General features: G+C 28.6%; 1 protein-coding gene across 1 annotated transcript in view; it reads left to right on the top strand.

Moving 5' to 3' along the window:
- The first annotated feature begins 358 nt into the window (after window positions 1-358).
- The window catches only part of anne (polyamine-transporting ATPase anne boleyn), a 229047-nt gene continuing 208359 nt past the window's right edge, over window positions 359-21046 (top strand). Inside the window, exon 1 of the mRNA XM_075356201.1 lies at window positions 359-1758. Coding sequence (XP_075212316.1) covers window positions 1629-1758 — 130 coding nt within the window. The 5' untranslated portion in view covers window positions 359-1628. The remainder of the gene's footprint in view (window positions 1759-21046) is intronic.

Genomic DNA, 21046 nt, shown 5'->3' with positions numbered 1-21046 from the left:
ACCGGATCTCTATAAAGTAAGTTTATGATGAGATTAGATATTACAGCACTCCTAAAATTAATGATTTTTGTGTAAAAACCATTTAAAAAAGAATAATGATTTTATTTTGTACCTCCTATAGTTCATTCATTCACTTTTCTAATTTCTGCCTTCTTCTTATTCTGTAACCGATTTAAAAAAAATCTATTCCTGTTCTTTTAGGAATTTAATTATTTTTCCTGGAAAGTTCAAATAGCAAGTAATAGCCGGTTTAAACTGGTAAGACATGGCTCGTAGGTTATTTATTACCTTCCGGTTAGTATGTGGAGGGAGATTTTAAGGATTACGATGACAGCCTGGTAATGTTGGCTAAACTGATCAATAGTCATTTAGTCCGGGTACAGTTCTGTGCGTTCAGTGTGAATTATTATCGTTGTTTCGTAATTTGTTGTAAATTCACGTGTGTTGTTTAGTGAATTAGTTACATGAGTATTCCATCTCTGTATAATTTTGTGCATTAGAGTATTTTCTGAATCAGAGAATAAGTTGGGAAAGTTTATGTCGTCCAAATTTGAAGACTATTCGTTTATTTGTAATTTGACCATAAATCACCTGTGACGAACTGATACGTTAGCATCATTGTGTTAATCGACCTTTGAAAGGAAATCGTTATTTTAAGTACAGAGCTTGTGTTTATTAATAAATTTATTTATTTTTAATTGGAGTGCGCATGAAAATATGCAGCGAAAATGAACGAAGAGCAAGTAAACGAATGAGTCAATTTTCCCTGAGTAACGTGAAAGACCATCTACTGATAGACCGGTATAAATTATTTTTTGTAATTAACTTCATTTACCATATTGTAAGTTGTTAATTGGTAAAATCTGAATGAAACAACCAAGAAGTAAGGTTTTCGAAAATTGTCTGAGGTATTTTACTTAAGTATTATATAATTAGATGCAATGATGATGACTGTAATATTTAATTCCCCAAGTATTATTTTAGAAAAGAAGCCGTTTATTATTAATTGTCTCAAGACTGATAAATTTAAATACTGAATCATTTTCAGTTCTGTTGGTGCGTTTAATTTTTATTTTAGTTTGTAATAAATTGAATTGTAACTGAATTATATAATAGTGTTTTAATTTTTGTGGCTATCCTTTATACAGTTTTTCTGCGAAAATATTTTATTAAGAACTTAGATTAATTATAAGTGCTGGGTGTTTTTTATATCAATGGTTTACATTATGATTTCAAATAAACCGTTTTGTAATCCACATATTGAGTCAAGAAGTGAAGATGATTTGAAGAGGCCAAGGGTAGGATGGAGGAAACCTGATCCAGGGGACTGACGTTGGCTTTTCTTCAACAGACCGAACAGATGAAATTAGAAGATATTGATACAGCCATTGAGATGCTTCGTTCTGTTGCTTCTTGAACTAATATTGTGCTAGTCGATTATTAGTGTTATAATGTGACTATTATTCTACGTGAAAGTCATTTGCACACTTTTTTCAGTAGTTTCCGTGTATTTTTCTTTTAATGGAAACATATCTAGTCATGTACTCGAGTGAGTTTGTATGGTAACATTTATACTGTTTCTTTATATATAGTTTATTAGTGATTTTGGACAGTTTTAATTGTTCATCATGCCATCTACACCCACCAACTTGAAACTTAGCTTCCAGCGGAACTCATACAGCCGTGTTTCGTTCGGAAGAAACCTTCAGAATGATGGGGGGAGACCTAATAGTGGACCTGATGTTGAGCCTCTTCAAGGTATGTGTTCTGCTGTGCATCATTCTATTTAAGTCTAATTTAGCCCTGTATGTCTCTTGTTTTAGTTTTTTTTTGGTTGATATCATTTGAATTTAATAGTTAAGACCTTTACTGCTTTTTTTGTCTTCTTAGCTTTTTTTAAAAGATGAATTATTGAGATTGTTTTGTCTTTTGAGAATTATGGATGAATTAATTGTTGAGAACTTACTCTTTTCAATCCTTAGATATTAGATTTAAGGATCTCTTTTGTACAGTATTGTCTAAAAACATTTTTATTTTTCAGAGCCAATAAAATTATCTACTATAAAATATTATAATAGAGAAAAAAACAATTGCCAATCCTGTTTATTCTCAGTTCTGTGAGGTTTTAACTTGCAAAAATTTTAATATTTAACAGTATTTTGATATTTAATATAAAAGTATAATAATATCAGCCATTGTGTATAAAAAATTGTTAAAAAACATAATTGGATTTAGAAATTGAATATTATTTTTTGTGCATTTTGACTTGTTATAAAAGTAGCTCTTCAGTTAATGTAATGATTAGCAGTTAGTTTTTAGATTAGCTAATTGTGGATCAGTTTGGCCATATATCATCTTATTCATCATATCTTCGTTTTTAAATTACATATATTTGTAAAAGTGTATTCAAGATCATAATTAGAAAAGAATGCGTATGCAATATGTTGAAATTTTATTTTTTAAATTACCAATAAACTTTGCTAGGTTACTGAATGGAATAGTGTATCTAAAACATTGTTTTCCACAGAAAGGGGTATTAATTTGTTGGGGTTTATTTTTTTTATCTACCTACCACTTTGTTACGGCTGGGACCTATATAAAGCATTTAAAGTGCAGGTGGCAATAATCATTGTTGTTTTCTTATTGTAATTTGTCCATGTGGTGAACAGGATGGAAAGTTACTTGTAAGGGCAGATGCCACCTGCAGTTTGGTGCATTTAGCAAGTTGATATATAAAAGAGCACGTGTTTTTGACTTCTGTATAGAAGAAATCTAAAAAAGTATAAGATTTTGTTTGTAATTAAATTTTAAAAAAAGTAGAATTTCATATATTGCCAAGTTTCCATGAACTCTTTTTAAGTTTCCCTGAATTGGGAAGTTGTTTATGAGGTTGAATATAACGCTTGAATTTTAGTGCATTTGAAGTGATATATAATATTCTGTTACATATCAGCAGTATTGTTTGTTGAAGAAAACAACAGGGTTCCACTTAACACTTCCTGGAAAGGCTGACATGATATACTATTAATTCAGAATGATTATCTCATTTTCAGCAGCGGCTAACTAATGACTCAAATCTGTTATATGTTATGTTTTTGTTATTTAAGGTATAAAATTATTAAAATATCCGGGTTTTGGAGGTTATTGATTTGGCATTACTTATTTTCTAGTAGTGTCTTCATGAAGTGTGTAATTAATAGAAAATCATTGCTCTCTGTAATAAAATAATATGTTATTACTGGTGGATTTCAGGTAGATTTCATAAGAAAGTTACCTATTGTAATGGGTACCATGATTTGACTACCAGAAAATTTTGACATATCTTCATGTTACATGTGAAACTTTTTTCACGTGCAACGATTCTTGTATTGAGTAAATTTGAAGTTTTTCTTAACTTAAAGGTGGACATTTTTTTATTTCCTACCTAGCACTAGTGAAATTTACCTCCACCTTCTGGCGTGCCAAAAGGGATTTTTTTCTTTAGCTTTTAATGAATTTATAATATATAAAATTAAATAATATTAGTTATTATTATTATTTAACATACGTTATGTACTTACATTTCAGTGGTATTTCAGTTAAAGTTAAATCAGAAATATAGAGATGCTATTTCATAATTTAATTGTTTAGTTATTTTGCACTTTTATTTGAAATAAGTCATGAGTAGAAAAGTAATCATTTAGTGTTTTATGTTAAGTGTTAATATTATTTGGTGTACTTAAGGATAATTAAGCCTTTTTTTAATCTCTGATTGCAAGTGCATGAGAAAAAGTGTAACATTTTTAGTAATTGTTAAATTAAAATGTGTGTGGGTCCTTTTTTGTATGTAAAATCCAGACAATGTAAAAACCATGCCAAAATATCTGCAGAACTATATATTAATATTCATATATATATATATTATATTCATGTGTCTATACTAAAAGTATTTGCACCTATTTCTCAAAATTAATTGATTCAATTAAATTTCATTGAAAAGTAAAAATTATTCAACTTACTTAATTTCAACCAAGGTCAGTAGAAATTAGCAGGGTTTAATTTTTTATTTATTTGTTTTCTGAGATTTATGTAAATTTCTAGATAACTTTTACAGATAAGTTATAACTGATTATCTAATGATGTTACTGTAAAAGTATCTGGTTACTTTGTGACACCATTTAAAATAGGCTGAGTTTGTTGTAGAAAATTTTTGTTTAAAAAATGTATAGTTGTTTGTACAGAAATGTTAAGATATATTTTATATTTTCTTTACACAAAGAAAAATTTAAGAAATTAGACAGTTTTAATATAAATTTCATATACCACATGTTTTCAGATATCACTAATTTCACAAAAAATATTATTTTTATTGCTAGTGGTAAAATGGAATGGAGGTTTTGACTTCAGTAAATTTTTTTCAGTTGTGGTTTACTTTATTGTTAGTGAGTGTGTGATCTAACAGAAGTTATTACTTTTTTATGTTTCGTAAAAGGCATGTATTACGGAAATTTAGAAAGATTATTTATTGTTTGTAAACATTTAGTATATTAGAATTATATATTTTTGTATTAAATCTTACATCAGTTTGTAAGATGTGGCTTTTTTTTGTATATATGAAGCGTACAGTTTTTTGTATGGTTTAGTTTGAGAATAACTCCATCTTACTACGTGTGTGTTTAATTTGTGTATCATTTGTGTCTTAAAATTTTGCCTGTACGTTCAGTGTAAAATTTTGTGATAAACAGTTTAGTTCTATGCTTCTGGGAATTTAATTTATAATTGTTGCTAGAATCATATTGTATCATAAATAGCAGCTGCATTAGTCACCATGAAATATACCATGTGTATTACAACATTATTTTTTAGGCAAGTAGGAAAATTATAGTAAAAATATTTTTCTATTTGTTGTGAAAATAATATATATGTATGTTTTTTTAAATTTTCATTGTATAATTACCATTTATGATTTCACATTTCCTGCTTACACAGTGAATTCATTCATTTCAATATCATTTTTTAATATGATCTCTTTTCCCACATAATCTGCTTTATCTTTACTTTGCCATCATATTACATGGTAAAGAGACCAGGATGTTGCAGCTATAAGGGGTTAAGTCTTTGTGCCACACCATCAAGGAAAATCGATGTTAAAATATAACTGTTTTGATCAAGCTTTAGAACTGTGAACCTTCCACAAAAGAAGGCCAACCATCTGTGCTACTCTGATACACACTTGCAGTGTAATAATGGGCCTTTTAATATAAGTTATGTTATACTTGGTTCGAAAATGTATGACTTTTTAATCTTGCATCGTATTGCTGTTTTGTTAATGCAAGTCTTTTGACAACTATTGTATTTATTCTTACATTCAGAAGAACCAAGTTTTTGATAATTAGTGATTATGTTCTCCATGTTTTCTTTGTATACATTTTTTTATTAGCTATCTAATTGTATATTTTTTTACAATAACTTGTTTTAATTACTTAGTCCAGCAAGTCAACCATTTATATTCCTGCATCTCTAACTTATTTAGTTTATTTAATCATATTCAAGAAGTGCTGTTTGATTGTGAATTATTAGGTCAACTTTACATTCTCAGCCATTACAGATTGTGATGTCTTTTTTTTTTTTATTGTTTATGTATGTGGTTCACTGAATGCTACTTTCACTTACAGATACTCTTATTTACTTAGTTTTCCCATACCAACTGTTTTACATTCAGCATTTATTCCTTCTTCAATTTCACTGGATAAAATACTAAACTGAACTTTAAGGTTGGTTTCTTCTGAACGTGATACTTAATGTTGTACATTGGTTCAGATTATTTACAGAAGATTAGTTACAGAAATTTCATTATTGTTGTCAAATTTCACTTGTTAATGTCACAATTGTGGCTGAAATCTGAATTTAAGGCAACTCCTCATTTATAATCTTATTCTACTTTTTAAAATTTTGATGAAATATGTAATTCTGAAATTACATATTCTATTATATTTTATTCCCATACTGAATTGAGATATTCTATAAAGAGTATTATTAAGTTTTTGCGTTCGACTGTCTGTTGTAGTCACTTCTATGGCTGCGGCAATTTAAAGGATGTGAAAGTCTATGTACACTAGCCAATCCCCATTGTAGATTGTCGTTTGTGTGGCTGTTTCTGTAATAATTTATAAATATTGGCTACATTTTGGTGGCATGTTGATGTGCAACCACATTGAAAGAAATATTAAAAGAAGACAACTGGAAATCACTTAACATATGCTGTGTAAGTTTGGGGTGGGATCTTGTTATTCTTGAGAATGACTGCCATTTTCAGCAGACTTATCTCATTCTTATAATTGTTACGGATATGACAAGTTTAATTATTATCACTTCTTCATTTGAATTTAATAAGGATTTTTTCTTTCAATTCTCTCAGGTTCCAGGTATTACAGTTAAAATGCAATGGACATGCTACAGCCCGTTTTTGGTAATTTTTTATAAGAATACCACAGGCAATTTCTTATCTAGCCTTTAACAAAACTAAGAATTGGTTATAAAATATATTTATGACTGAAACCAGTGATTAAGAGCTCCTTATAAAAGCATTATTTTTTGTAGTAAAAATAATGTATTTACAAGGTACTTCATTACCAAGCAAAAAAAATACTTGATTCTATTTGCTTTAATTTAATTTCTTCTAATTTTTTGTATTACATTTTCAAAATGGTTACTTATTAATTTAACAGATGCGCCACTTCTGTTTTGTTAGAATGATCTTTATTAATAATTCAGCTTAAAATGCTCTCTTTGTTTTTTAATCTCTATAACTTTTTATAACAATTTGCAAAATGTTCTCATAGTCCATGATGGTTTGGTAAACTGTGCTTATATTTATTAGTTGATAATAACAAATTTGATTGTTTGTCTTAAAAAGAGAAGAGTAAATTTTGTCTACAATCAGAGATTACAAAGGGACTTGAATTTTAATAAGATTGTATTTGTTAATGTCTAGAAGTATTTGGATTAACTTTCTAGAAATATGAAATTAGGAACTATCCATGAATGGAAAAGTTGTTAAAAAACAAAATTGTTTTATGAAATCTATGTCCTAAAAAGTGGATTAAATACTAATGACTAAGCACTTAAAAAGCCATGCACAATAGTTGTGATATCATCCTACATTAGGTCTATGAATGTTTTTGCTTGAGCACATTTAGTAGTGAAAAAATTTTATTTAAAGAGTAAATCTAGTTTTCATTGGTAGCTTAAAAGCCTGACAATACATAGATTGACATTTTGTAAAAATTATTTTTTGAATTTAGATCAATAAATTTTTTAAAATCTGTAAAACTTGGAATATTGTCATTATCACACTATTTTTTTATTATACATGTCATATTAACCTCCCGTTAAGTCCAAGCTTAATTTTGGTTACTAACTAAACTTCTTAAATGTAGAGAAGTATAGCTACATTTAAATTTATTCTGCTATGAGTTTATATTATTACACAGTTTTAAATAATTATTTATTTTACAATTTGAAATAGTTATTACAACTTAACATAATTATCATTTATTTTCTTCTTTGCCTGTGGGTGTAAAAGCCTTGAAAGGTTCTCGGAAATTTAAATTAATGATTCTAAATTAGCTTGGTTTTTCCTTCAAGGAATTTACAATGGTTGCTTTATTAAAATTAGCTTTTTATTTATGTTTATGTATTAGTTTGATTTGATACAAATATAATTAGTGATAAATGAAAGTAGTCAAGAATATTTTTTTTTTTTTTAATATAAAACATGATTACAAGTGTTCAGATTTTAAAAATATTTTTAAAGTATTCTTTAGTTAAAAGAAAAGGTACCTTCTATTAAAATTGGTGTAATAGAAAGTTAGTACTATTTGGGATTTAATAATTTGGCTGTTTTTAAAATTTGCATATAATTTTGTAAAGGCTTAAAAAAAGTCTTAATATTTAACTTATAGATCAGTGTACCAAACATGCCTGGCTTATAAAGCAATGTTTCTGATGATTTGCAGTGTTGTTTTGACCATTTTTGCACTCTGACTGACTGATTTGGCAGTTGTATATTCTGTTATATGTTCACCTAATTTGTTATTCTACATATACTTGTATTACCATGTAATAATTAAAATTTTGTTTACTAATAACTGACAAAAGTTAAAAATTATTTATGCAGTAGAAGTATTTACTACAAAAATAAAGATCTTCAGTTATTTATTTGGAGGATAGATTAACTAGAGTATATTTATTAGATAAAATATTATAATTTTTCTGTAATTTGTTTGTTTGGTTTTGTCTTTTAGTTTATACTATTTTATGAATCACTTTTTTTGGTGGGGTGGGTTGGTCTGTTGTATCTGTATCTATTTGGCCTACGGAAACAAAAATATATTCAATTCAGTGTTTCAGAGCTCAATATTTAAAACTTATTTCAAAAGTGGTTTTTCTTTTAAACAAGCAATCGATAAACAACAAAGCGTTTAAACATTTGTAAAGCCTGTTACTGTGAAAAAAAATCTCACTGCCTGTGTTTTTATGTGGATGTGCACACGTGCACGTCCCTTATACATGCTTATTTTGCCTAATATACCCTGGAGCAGGTAAGGGATGTGTAATCATGAAATTTTCTGTAGTTTCTCGTATTGTAGGTATTGAATGATTTAAAATTTTTGTGGGGTGAGTTAGTTTTGTTTAACTCTTGATTGCTATCTAGAGATAGCAATCTATCTAACTTCTAGTGAAGTTATTCTAGTAACTTCACTAGAATACTTATGAAATATGTTAGTTGTAGTTTGATTTTTTTTTAGAATAATGAATTATCATCTTCATTATTCTTTATTAAAATATAGTTGACAGCATTTTTTTCAGGTTTTTTATTTTTTGCTGTGTTTTCATCTAGAAAAATTACTGCGTTAATAATATGTTAATAAAATATATTTTTCTGTGTTCATCTTTTATTTGTGCCTTTTATTAAGCTTTCTGCATTATGATCCTCATCTCTTGATTTTCAAATAAACTGAATGCATATGTTATTAAATATGCTAATTTTTTAATGTTTTTAACAAAATGCTAAATTTGTGGAGAACAAACGCGTAAAATTGATTGCTATAAAAAATTTTATGTTTAAATTTAATGAACCATCATACTTTGAAAAATCTCAGATTCCTACAGACCTTTAGTAAATTTGTCATCCGTAAGAGTAAATAAAATTTTATTATTATAACATTTATTTATTTATTTTATGTTTTATTAAAGCATGTTTAAATTATTAAAAAAGAGATAAATCCCAATGATTTCTATTTTTTAGTACAATGTTTGGAAGAGCTTTAAATATGTTAAGTATTTTAATAACTAGAGCTTAACATCTTATTCTGTTTTATTGATTTTTAATTGGTATTTACCATTGACATTCAGAGGAAATTATACAATACTATTTTGTTTATGAAAATTCAGAATAAATATTTAAAAATCAATGTTTTTTCAAATTGTGTTGGTTTATTTGATCAAACACAGTTGATCAAATCAACTGTGCTTGTTTTTTCCATTTATACCTGTAGAGTTCATTTTTTTTTCAGTACCAATTCATATTTTTATACAGAATATTCTGAAATCAATTTAAATTTCATTAAATCATCACATTAGTAAATTATGTTCTCATCTCATTGAGAACTATTTAAAACATTTTAAAGATTATTTATGTTAGATTTTGAAGTATCATTTAAAAATTATGTACACTTATATTTTTTTGAGTTAGCAGTTTGATTTCTAGAAAGGGAGATTCATAGTCAATATAATTTTAGGTTTTGTTAAGTCTGTGTCATGATTAGATAAGTGTACAGCCACATTCCTAGACCGGTTTGTTTATATTATTCATTATTTACTGTTCTGTACTAATCCATTAACCACAACATAATTATTACTGTTCTCATGTATCCATTTTATAAACTCCAATCCTTGTCTTTCCCTACGGTTTTTATTCTTTTCACATGCCTGTATTTTCAAATTAACTGAACATGAATTCCATAACATATGTCCCACCAAATTAGTTCATTTCTTTACAAGGTTCTCTTAGAAATCTCCTTGTCTTGAGATTAGAAATCTCAGATGTCTTATCTTATTTTCAACATCTTCCTTTTACAAGATATCTCTAATTGTTAAATCTAATTGAAAAGAGAAAATTTATTTTATATATGAAAACGCCTTGTTTACACCAATCTGCTTGTAGTTTTTATCTTACTTCTTTCATTGTTTGTTATTTTACTCATTAGAATTCTGTAATTTTTATTATATTATTCTTCTGTAATATTTAATCCTTCATTGTCCTTATTTCTGTTGTTTCATTATCTTTGTTCAAGCATTATTTATTTTTGAACTGGATTTCCTGTATCAATAAATCGATACCTTTCAGAATTTCTTGAATGTCATTTTTGGTTTCTACCAAAAGAACAATTTTTTCAACAAATCTTAACATTTTTATCCTACCGTCTTGTATACACACACCAATTTCAAATTTGTCTAGGGATGTGAAAAAATACAGTGGTGTTTCTTTTTCTATGTATAAAAAAAAGAAACAATGGAGTTAAATATAATTTTTCTCTTATTTCTGAATCAGAGCATCATCTTATATCATAGTCATCGTCTGTCTAATTCTTGTATAAACTGTACGTTCTTCTTTCCATATATTTCCAAATTAATATTAAAATTTTATCATTTTTTATCAGTCTATATTATCAAATATCTTTTTAAGATCTACAGAGGACTGATTGGTCAGTGTATTCTATTTAAACCAGCTTTTATTAATGATCTTTGGCCTCCTTTAAACTTTCATTTTTCCTGAAACTGAACTGCTCTTCATCTAGCGTAACATTTAATGTAATAAAACTTAATTGTAAATAAATAAATAAAATTTGTCTTGAAGTCATGCAATTTGCTATTATTTTATAGACTTTTAAACAAACTCTGTTTGGTGTTCATTAACTTGTGTTTTATTGTAGTTTACTATTGTAACTAAAAATATTTTTCAAATAAAAATTACTGGTGTACTTAAATTTACAGTTGTATTGTTTTATTGCAAGATTTTTTATTGATATACAATTATATTACACCAATAACTATAAAATTGATTTATTAACTGAAGTGATTGTAACTTCTCATTGTGTTAATAAAATAGAATGGAAAAGATTCTGCTCCATTTCATACATATATTTAAAAAAATTAATGAATAGAGTTCATTTGTTTAATAGTAGTATTTTGTACGTTTCATAGATTGTGAATCTTAATCTTATCTTATACATTAAACAGTACATGTAAACAATTTTATTGTTGCTGTACAATTTTCATTGGTGGTATAATAATTTAAAAAAGAAATTTACGTTAAGTTTTATGATAATGAAAATTATGTATTGATTAATAAATTAATTTAGCATACCGAGTACAGAGAGAGAGTAAGTTATATACATTATTCCTTATAGAAATCAGTTTATTAATTTTTCACTTTACAGTACCTGTTCCATTTTTTTTTTTTGTGGTTCTCATGCTCTGAAGCACCTGAGGTACAAGCATCAGGATATTTTCTTAGAGAATAATACTTATAATTTTTATCATACTGTCAGTTGCTATAATGAATAGAGAATTGTAGGTTTATTTGTAGAGCTGAATATTGACTGTAATTTAGTAGGCTTGTCATGCTGGTGTGCAATGATATAATTATTTGAGTGAAGAAGTCACGGGGAAACCACTTTATACCTTGCTTTCTCTAGTAAGAGATGTTTGTTAAACTTGAGAAAGCCTATACAAAGTTTGGAAGTGATTGAGACACCTACATCGCTATAATAATTATAGCAGCTAATTATAACAGGTAAATAAATGAAATAAAAAAAATTATTATACTTTGTAAACGGAAATTACATTCTGAAAACATTTGAGTGGAAAAATAATAAAAGAACAATAAACTGACTAACTAGTTAAATATTATAAAGAAATTTATTACCTAATGAATATGTCATATTTGGTTTGTTAAAATAATTTTCATGTTAATTATTCATGTCATTTGTGTTGATAATTGATAACTATTTACAAAAAATAAAATGATCATTTACGTATAGTTAACGTACTTCTTTCCCAACTATTTAAAAAAAGTTTGTTTTATGATAACAGTTCTATGATTAAACAATAGGTTATTTTTTACTTTAATTATTACTTTAATTTTAATTATTTTTTAGTAATAGTAGTACCATTTATTATTGCATCTATTATTGTTACTTTCCAAATACTTTTAAAACGCATTTATGCTTATCTGTAACATTTAAAATTGAAGATGAGTTCTGGAATCGACACATTTTTAACAAGGAAGCTTATTGTGTTGTTTTCAAAATAATTAACCGGATAAGATCATGCAAACTAATAAATCTAATTGATAAACTCAGCATCCCAGTATGCAAATTAAACTGGAGTTCATTGTATTAAATATGACATTAACAAATGCATTGCATGTTTACGCACATATACTATGAACACGAATACCCAATAATTAACAACAGGAAAGTTAATATTATAACATGATATAGAAAAGAAAACAGGTTATTTACCATATAACAAAATTTTACTTATAGCGCATAAAAAACAAATATCTGTAACATAATTGAACAATTTGAAATTTATAAATGTTTAATTTGATAAACAAACAATATATAGATCTAATGTATTATTTAATTGTATACTTTGGTTTTTTTTAACCGTTTTGTATTTGTTGCCATTATAAGTGATTTTATTGGAAACTGTAGAGAAGATGCTGATAAATAGCTCTTAAAAATCTTTTGAAGAACAAGTCATTAATTCAGCCTTTGGAATTGTCCATGTATTTATAAAAAATACTTTTTGAATTTTATTTTTGGCTTTAATTAGGAAATTAAGCCAATATTCTTACTTGTTATTGTATCATTCTATAATGCTAATAGATATCTATATGACTTGTTGGATTATTTAATTGCACAAAACGATCTTATATTAATGAGCTTTAACAGCACTTCATTTGTTTTGTGTATGTGTTCATAATACAATTGTAACTAAATGTGCTTTTTGATTTTTATGAAATTTTGAGTTAATTGTGGTGATATTAGGTTGGCCATTGTACGTGTAATGATTTAAAAATTCTCTGTTTCAAAATTATGGCATATCTTCATTAAAAGGAAATGACGGGTAGATATAGATGGAGGGAAAGTTTCTGTCACCAGTCCTTTGCTGTTGTTGCCAACTGAAATATTTTGTCTCCACTCATGAGAAAACCTACTTTAAACGTAATCACAATTTCTAATCTACATCTCAGCAACTAAGCATTAAATACTTCATTATTTAATTAGCTATCGATAAAAATCACCCATAATCAAACCAAATTAACAGTTAGTTCACCCTGAAAACTTCCATTTTACATTAAGTGCTTTTCAGATTAAAGTGGTTTTTGGTTATTAGATCTAGGGTAAGATGGATTATCTTCATCATTTGTTAAAACTGATATCAACTGAATTAAATTTGTTTACAATTAAGTCAGCAGCTGCCATGACAATTGTACCAATTTGAACAATTTGGTTTTCAAATTTATCTGTTCACTAATAACTATTGAGTTTTTAGAAAACAAACACATCGTAATACTACTCTCTATAGAAAACTAAATTACCATCATGTAGCACAAAATAAATGCATATTATGGTTTGAGACACTAAGTATACAATTTTACTCACAGTAACAAAACAGTTTTAGACAAAGAAATAAATCAAATCAGATTTGTAACAAACTGAAATGGATATAAGGTTTTTTTTTACAGAATATTAGTAAAAATTACATTAAAAAGAATAACAAACAGAAAAAATTAATTAAATATTTATATATATATATATATATATATATATATATATATATATATATATATGTTCCTGTAAAATATATAATTATGTTAATAAAAATGCAAATAAAGTTGTTAGTCTTTACAATATTGAAAATTTTAGTATTGGTTTTAAATTTAATAAATAATTAAGTAAAATATTTAAATCATACTAAAATTATATCCTAGGATAAATTACTGTTAGTAAAATTTATAAAATAGATTGTAATGATTTAAAAATGCATAAACGGCTTCTTTAAACAGAATTCTTTAGGAAAGCATACAAAAATATAACAAAATATTTACTTCTAATTTTGCTCGCATAATACAGAACCATAAATCTGGCCTAATTGTATTTAAACGAAATTGAAAAAGGAAAAAAATAATTAAGAAACAAAAAATGTGTAGGGATATAGTTTTGATACGGTAAATGTATTTATTTTCGTATTACAAACATAAAAAATCTGATGTGGACACTACATGACTTGCTTGTACGCCTATTAAATTACATATACACATTTTTTGCTGCACTTCATTTAAACTTATTTCATTTGAAAGTGAGATACGATCCTCCAATTCTTTAATAAGTGGTCAGTTACACAGTTGTATTGTGGTGGACACCACATTGCATCACTTTTTTTGGTGTCCGTATCAGCATTTTATATTAGTTTATATCAGTGGTTTCCAAACTTTTACGAGTCGCGGCGCTCATTTTCAATAAAAAATTTTCCATGACGCCTTACCCTAAGTAAAAGTATGACTACTCGTAAATAAGGGATAAAATCGTGTATCTTCATCAATTTTTATTCTATTAACATTAAATTAATAATTATAAATGTATTGGTTCAATTAATTATGAAGCTTTTACAATATTTCGCGGCGCCCCGGTGAAGAGGCCGCAGCTCCCCGAGGCGCACAGTTTGCGAATCACCGGTTTATATAATTTGTTTCACGTAGTTGAAGTAGTTATGTGATATGAGAAGTGTCGGATCCGTATCCATTCACACATCTGTTCGAATCTGACTTCATATACGTATATATTTTTTTAAACTTTTTTATTTATTTAAGTATGTTGATTTATTTGTAGTTATTAACCTCTGTAAAAATTTAAATGAAAAGTTCATAAATTTTATTTCACTAATAACTACCGATTTTTTAAATATTTTTTTATCTTTATTATTTAACTATTATTTATTGTAACTTTTTTACAATCGGAGGTTAATAATTATTAATCCAGTTCGTTCTTGTGTGATCTGACAGAGGGGCTGCTTGTGAAATTTGTTTCCTGATTGGTGAATGCATAATAAACATATAGTGTCTTATTAGGTAAATCTGGGTCTCTTCATCCTTTCTAAGATTCAAATACCACCCCCTTGATTCTTCTATTGTCTCCAAACTGATTATAACATCCACCCTGAGCATCACAGTTTTTGGATTAGATTGATCAATTTTTAAAACGCAAAGAATGAGTTGGTTCTACTTTAGGTTCAGTATTATAATTTATTCTTTAACAGATTATGTGTATTCCTTAGTACTTACTAACTGGCATGTTTATTTTGTATCATGTGATAAGATACTTGCTGTCGTGATGTATCTAAAAGTAAATTCATTCATTACCTGGACTTCTTGTTCCTGTGATCAGTTTTTTTTTTTTTTTACTTTGTGTATTTATAGAAGGTAGTATGTCATATTCTATGTTTCTAATTTTAATGATGCATGGTTTTTGTAGATTTTAATCATTGCTTTCATATTTTATATGAAATAAGAGTTTAAGTGTTATTAGCAGTATACTGCAGGGAACAAATAAACATTAATCTACTTGTAGTTTTGAACCTGATTAGTATCTTATTTTACTAGAATCTTTCATGGAATTGTTAATTACGAGGGTTATTTTTTTCAAGGTCCGATCTGTCGCGAAATAAAAACCCACGCAAAAATCGGATGAACCTTTGCCCATTTGTGTTGCTCAGCATCTCTAGTATGGCCTTCAATCACGCCGTGTCACTTTGTTTAGTTCTGAACACGCAGCTAGCACGTAAACATGTCTACAACAATAGCATCTCCCGCCAAGTGTGAAGTGCGTGCGGTAATTCGATTTCTTCAGGCTGAGGAATGCAGCTGAAATTCATCGACGAATAAGTAATGTGTACGGTGAAACTTCAATGAGTGACAGCAATGTGCGACAATGGTGCAGGAACTTTAAAGCAGGATGTGCAGATGTTCATGATGCAGGCGGTCAGGGAAGGAAGCGAATGTCAACCGATGATCTCGTTGAGCGATTGGATGAGGCAATTCGAGAAAATCGTCGGTTCACAATTTCTGTATTGAGTGATTCTTTTCCTGAAATTTCAAGGTCAGCTCTCTACACCATTTTGAGTGAGAGACTTCAGTACCGTTAACTGTGTGCGAGATGGGTTCCCAAGATGCTGTCCGACCATCACAAAACAATGAGAATGGACGCCTCCCTAACGTTCCTCCAGCGCTACCACAATGAAGGAGAAGATTTTTTGAACAAAATTCTCACAGGGGATGAGACATGGGTCCATTTCGAAACTGAAGAAACAAAAGAACAATCCAAATAGTGGATGCGTTCTCATTATCCCAGTAAACCAAAGAAGTTCAAGCGAATCTTCTCCAACAGAAAGTGTATGGCTGCTGTGTTCTGGGACCGGAGTGGAGTTTTCTTGGTGGAATTCATGGAACGTGGCACGACCATCACTGCAGCCTCATCATACTGCGTGACTCTTCAACACCTACGAAGGGCAATTCAGAATAAGCGGAGAGAAATGTTGTCATCAGGCATTGTCTTTCTCCATGACAATGCTCGGCCGCACACTGCAGCTGTAACAAAGAAGCTTCTGCAGTGTTTTCGTTGGGAAGTGTTTGATCACCCACCATACAGTCCGGACTTGGCTCCATCTGATTTTCACCTCTTTGCTCACATGAAATGCTGGCTAGAAGGACAACATTTTGGCACAGACATCGAGCTGCAGACCAGCGTAGAAATATGGCTGAAAACACAGGCGGCTCCGTTCTATGAGAGGGTATTGGAAAGTTGGTACCACGCTACGACAAATGTCTAGATCGGAGTGGTGACTATGTAGAGAAATAGCGTAACTATGTAAGTACTTTACAAATAAAAAATTTTTTATTTTCACTGTGGTTTTAATTTCGTGACTGGTCAGACCTTGAAAAAAAAATAACCCTCGTATATGTACTTTTAAACTTTTTTTTGTGCCTGATTTTACTGTTGAGAGATAAGTTTCTGGCTGGCAGCCAACCTGTATTTACTTACTATCTTTTGCAGTCTTCTGGTGTTATTCTTGTAAAGAAATATTAGCTTACATTTTCTCCACTGGTCTAGTTTTCTATTGCTGTAGCTATAAAATTTTACTTTTTTTTTTTAGTTTGTTTACTGTTTTTAGTGTAAAGCAAGCCAGGCCAAACTATTTTTTTCTATGCATTGTGATTCTTCAGAAGATTTTGAAGTAATAAAAGATTAATTAGATTTTTTTATTGTTAGTGTAAGTTAAAACTACTTTAAAAAAAAAAATTCTCTCACCTTGTTCTCTTTGGCACATAAAAGAGGCAGGTATTATTTGTTTTATTTTGTTTTAACCATCGGAAACTTAATAAGATATGAATATTCTTTTATATTAGATTTGGCCTCAGTCCCTTGCTTGCTATTGATGGCCCATACAGCTCTCCTCCCACATAGTAATAGAAATTGTAGTAATAAAAAGTTTTAGTAAAAAATCTAATATTTTTTAAATCTTTTTCAAAGCAAGATTTAAATTAAATTTTTCCAATTATAAATTTTGATATTTTAGCATCATTCTGCTGTGTTTGTCTATGGTTGCTTTCACCATTGTAGAATTTTTTGAAAGATTCTAGTACCTGGAAAATACTTTACCAGTTTTCATATTTTAAAAAAAGAGAGTTAAAATGGGAATGTTATTTAAGTGTCATTTACTAATCCATTAGCTTTCTCTTATAGAATGTGATAAAATCATTGATTGTGCAGGAAAAAATTATTTTGTTTAAATTAAAGTTTTAGAAAAATTATGCAAGTTGTCCCATATAAAATGTAATCCTTATTCAAGAAAAAAAGAAGAGAAATCGATAATGAGAATTTGATATAGTCAAATTTTTAAAATTTTGTGGTGTGATTACTGTTAGACTTTTAGGATACAAACTTCAAATGATGAAGGTTTTTATTGACTTATTAATTTTATTGACAGTTCTGACTAATTAATTATTTAATTTTTAATATAATTTTTGCTTCTATGTTCATCACATCTAGGATCTTTAGCCTTTTGTGTTAACTGAACCTGAATTTAATCACCAATCAATTTCTTTGTTGTTGTCTTATAAGAATGTTTGGGCACTGCACAGAATAAAGGTTGCAGGAATGTAATTACACTTATCAAAAAAAAAAAAAAAAAAAAAAAAAAAAAAAATTTTGTCTGTTTGGAATTGTACATGGTGATTAATTTTGGGATGCTAAATTCAAAACTGTTATCGGAATTTGAGTAATAAGTCACGACATATGATTTATTTACCAATAGATTATAATTTATTTATTTATCAATAAATAATATTTATTTATAATAAATTTATATTTTATTTACAGTAAATAAATTCACTGTAAAATCAATATTTAAAAAAAAATATTTATGAATATTCATTTAAAATTTGTTTAAATCAACTAAATTTTTATTTATTCAAACAGATAGATTGAAATAAATTAATACAACTTTAAAATAACAGTTTATAAAAGTCTGAATCATTGGAAATTACTAAGATAACAGTTTTTAAAAGTTTAAATCATTGGAATTGGCTTACCTTTAATTTTTAGAATATGTTGACAAACATTTTTGCTTGTATGATGTTTGATCAGTTTCTCTAACCAAACACCAACAATAGTCACCCATCATTCCAGGATCCCATCTATGGTCAGAATATCCTGATGGAAATGCTCTACTTATTATTATTGCTGATGGAGCCCAAATTTTCAGGAAAAATGTCTTAAGTGGGAGTGTAGGAGAAGTTTTTAATGACATCCTACATCTTAAAAGTTTATAGTTTTCTTTCAGCTTATTAACCAAAAAAACATAATTTTCATCTTTTCTGTTGCCTAAAAAAACCACCAACAACGTCTTTGAAGGACTTGCACGCAGCTAGTTCACATTCGCTAAGTTTATTGTCAAAAATTGAGTCCTTAAGCAGTTTCATGATTTGTGAACAGATAAATGTAACCATCTTGAGCTTACCATCACTCAGTTTAGGAAAATTTATTTTTAATTGGTTAAATCCTGGCCCAACTTTGTTTAGTGTGTCTTTACAAAATTTTTCATGAGTTCGAGTTTTATGTGAGTGGTGGCAGTACGATTTTCCACTCTCTTGATAAATGCTTAACATTTTTTTCACTAGCCACAAAGTTGTGTCGCAATGGCCAGTTTTTTTGGCCAAAAAACTTGGCCTTGACTCTTTGTATCACAACTATCCCAGAGACAAAGAAAACAACAATATTTTGTAAATCCACCTTGTAAACCAAGATGCTTGTCACATATGCTCTTTGTATTTTATTGCTTCTAATATTGATGGCATGATTTCATACGTTTCTTTCATGTTGACTGCTTGAGCTAATGGAATGGATGGCTGTTTGTGTTACCAATATGCAATAAAACTGATTTCATGCTAACTTTAGGAGAGTCAATAAAAAGACACCATTCTTCAGGAATATGCTGAATTCCAAGCTATTTCATCAGGCCATCGACATCAGTACAATTGCACAATGAATTTTTCATAGTAAAATAAGTTGAAACAGTTTTATTTATTTCTTGTTGTAAACATAGTAACTTTTGATTTTTTCTACTAAAAGATTCCACTGTTGCAATCTAGATCCCAAAAGTTCAGCTTGCTGCTTTGATAATTTTAAATTGCAAACTAAATAATTAAGTTCTTGTTGAATTAATTGAGAAGTAAATTTCTTCCTGTATCTGATGATACAGAAGAAATTCTTCAGCATCATCTGCTTCATTTACAGATTGTTCTTCTAGTAACGTCGGGTTAGATGGTGGTACAGGTGCAGTAGACCCCATGTTAATTGACTTAGTCAGGACCAACGGGTAGTCTGTTAAAAGTTAAATCGTAGAATTTTTTTAATGAATAAGAGACTGTAGGTGGTATCTTTTATACAGTACAGTACTAACCAACATTTAAGATTTTGTACTAATATTGTAATAATAGCGTGGCATTTTTCATTTCCATGTCTCACAAGTTCAAACTTATGTGGCGAGAACAAGCAAAAAAAAAAAAAAAATGAAGGCCCCGTAATAGTTATACTTTTGTATATAGTAACCCTATTAAAATTAAAAGGTAAAGTATGATCGATACTACTCCTTGATTCATGGATCATGGGTGTTACATTAGGTGATAAAAACTGCGCCATAATGTTTTCTAAATCGTTGGAAGAAGGATGACATGAAGCATTGTCTAGGAATAGCACATTTTGTTCAGGTAAATTTCATTTTCTTAGTTGTCGTTTTACTTTAGGAACAAATTCATGATGAAACCATTTCTTAAATAACTAAGCACTCATCTGTGCATTTTTTGTACTCCATAATACACCAGTAACGTCTTTTTATTAATGTTTTTTAGTACTTTTGGATTTTCAGACTTTCCTACTAGAAAAAGTGAAAGTTTACAAGTTCCACTTGCATTACAGCAGACAGCTATAATTATCTGCTCTTGATGTTTCATATCCTGGAGCAGCGTGTTCATCCCAAACGGCCATCGTTTTATTTGGCAGTGACTTATATGCAAGCCCAGTCTCATCTATATTATATTATACATTTAGAATTATGGGTTTTTCTTTAACAGAGGTTTGCTGATAGGTGTTCCTTCTCTTTCTTGAAAGAACTGCACCTGTAGCACCTAATCTAGTAAATACAGGTTTTTTAAGGTATACCTTGACTGAAGAGCCACTTGGCTGCCTTGCTGTGTACAGTATGCTTCAATCTGTGAACAGTTTTTTTATTTCAACCTTTAACTGTTGTTTCACCAACACTTAATCTAATGCCGCTGATTTTACTGATTGACCCTCATCTAATTATTCTACTCTTTCAGTGTAGTTTCAATCGAAACTACCACACCTTTTTTTGCAGCTCATTACTGTAATTATGG

Source organism: Lycorma delicatula, chromosome 1 (assembly GCF_047948215.1).
Source record: "Lycorma delicatula isolate Av1 chromosome 1, ASM4794821v1, whole genome shotgun sequence".
Lineage (NCBI taxonomy): Eukaryota > Metazoa > Arthropoda > Insecta > Hemiptera > Fulgoridae > Lycorma > Lycorma delicatula.
This window is presented reverse-complemented; position numbering and strand designations above follow the sequence as displayed.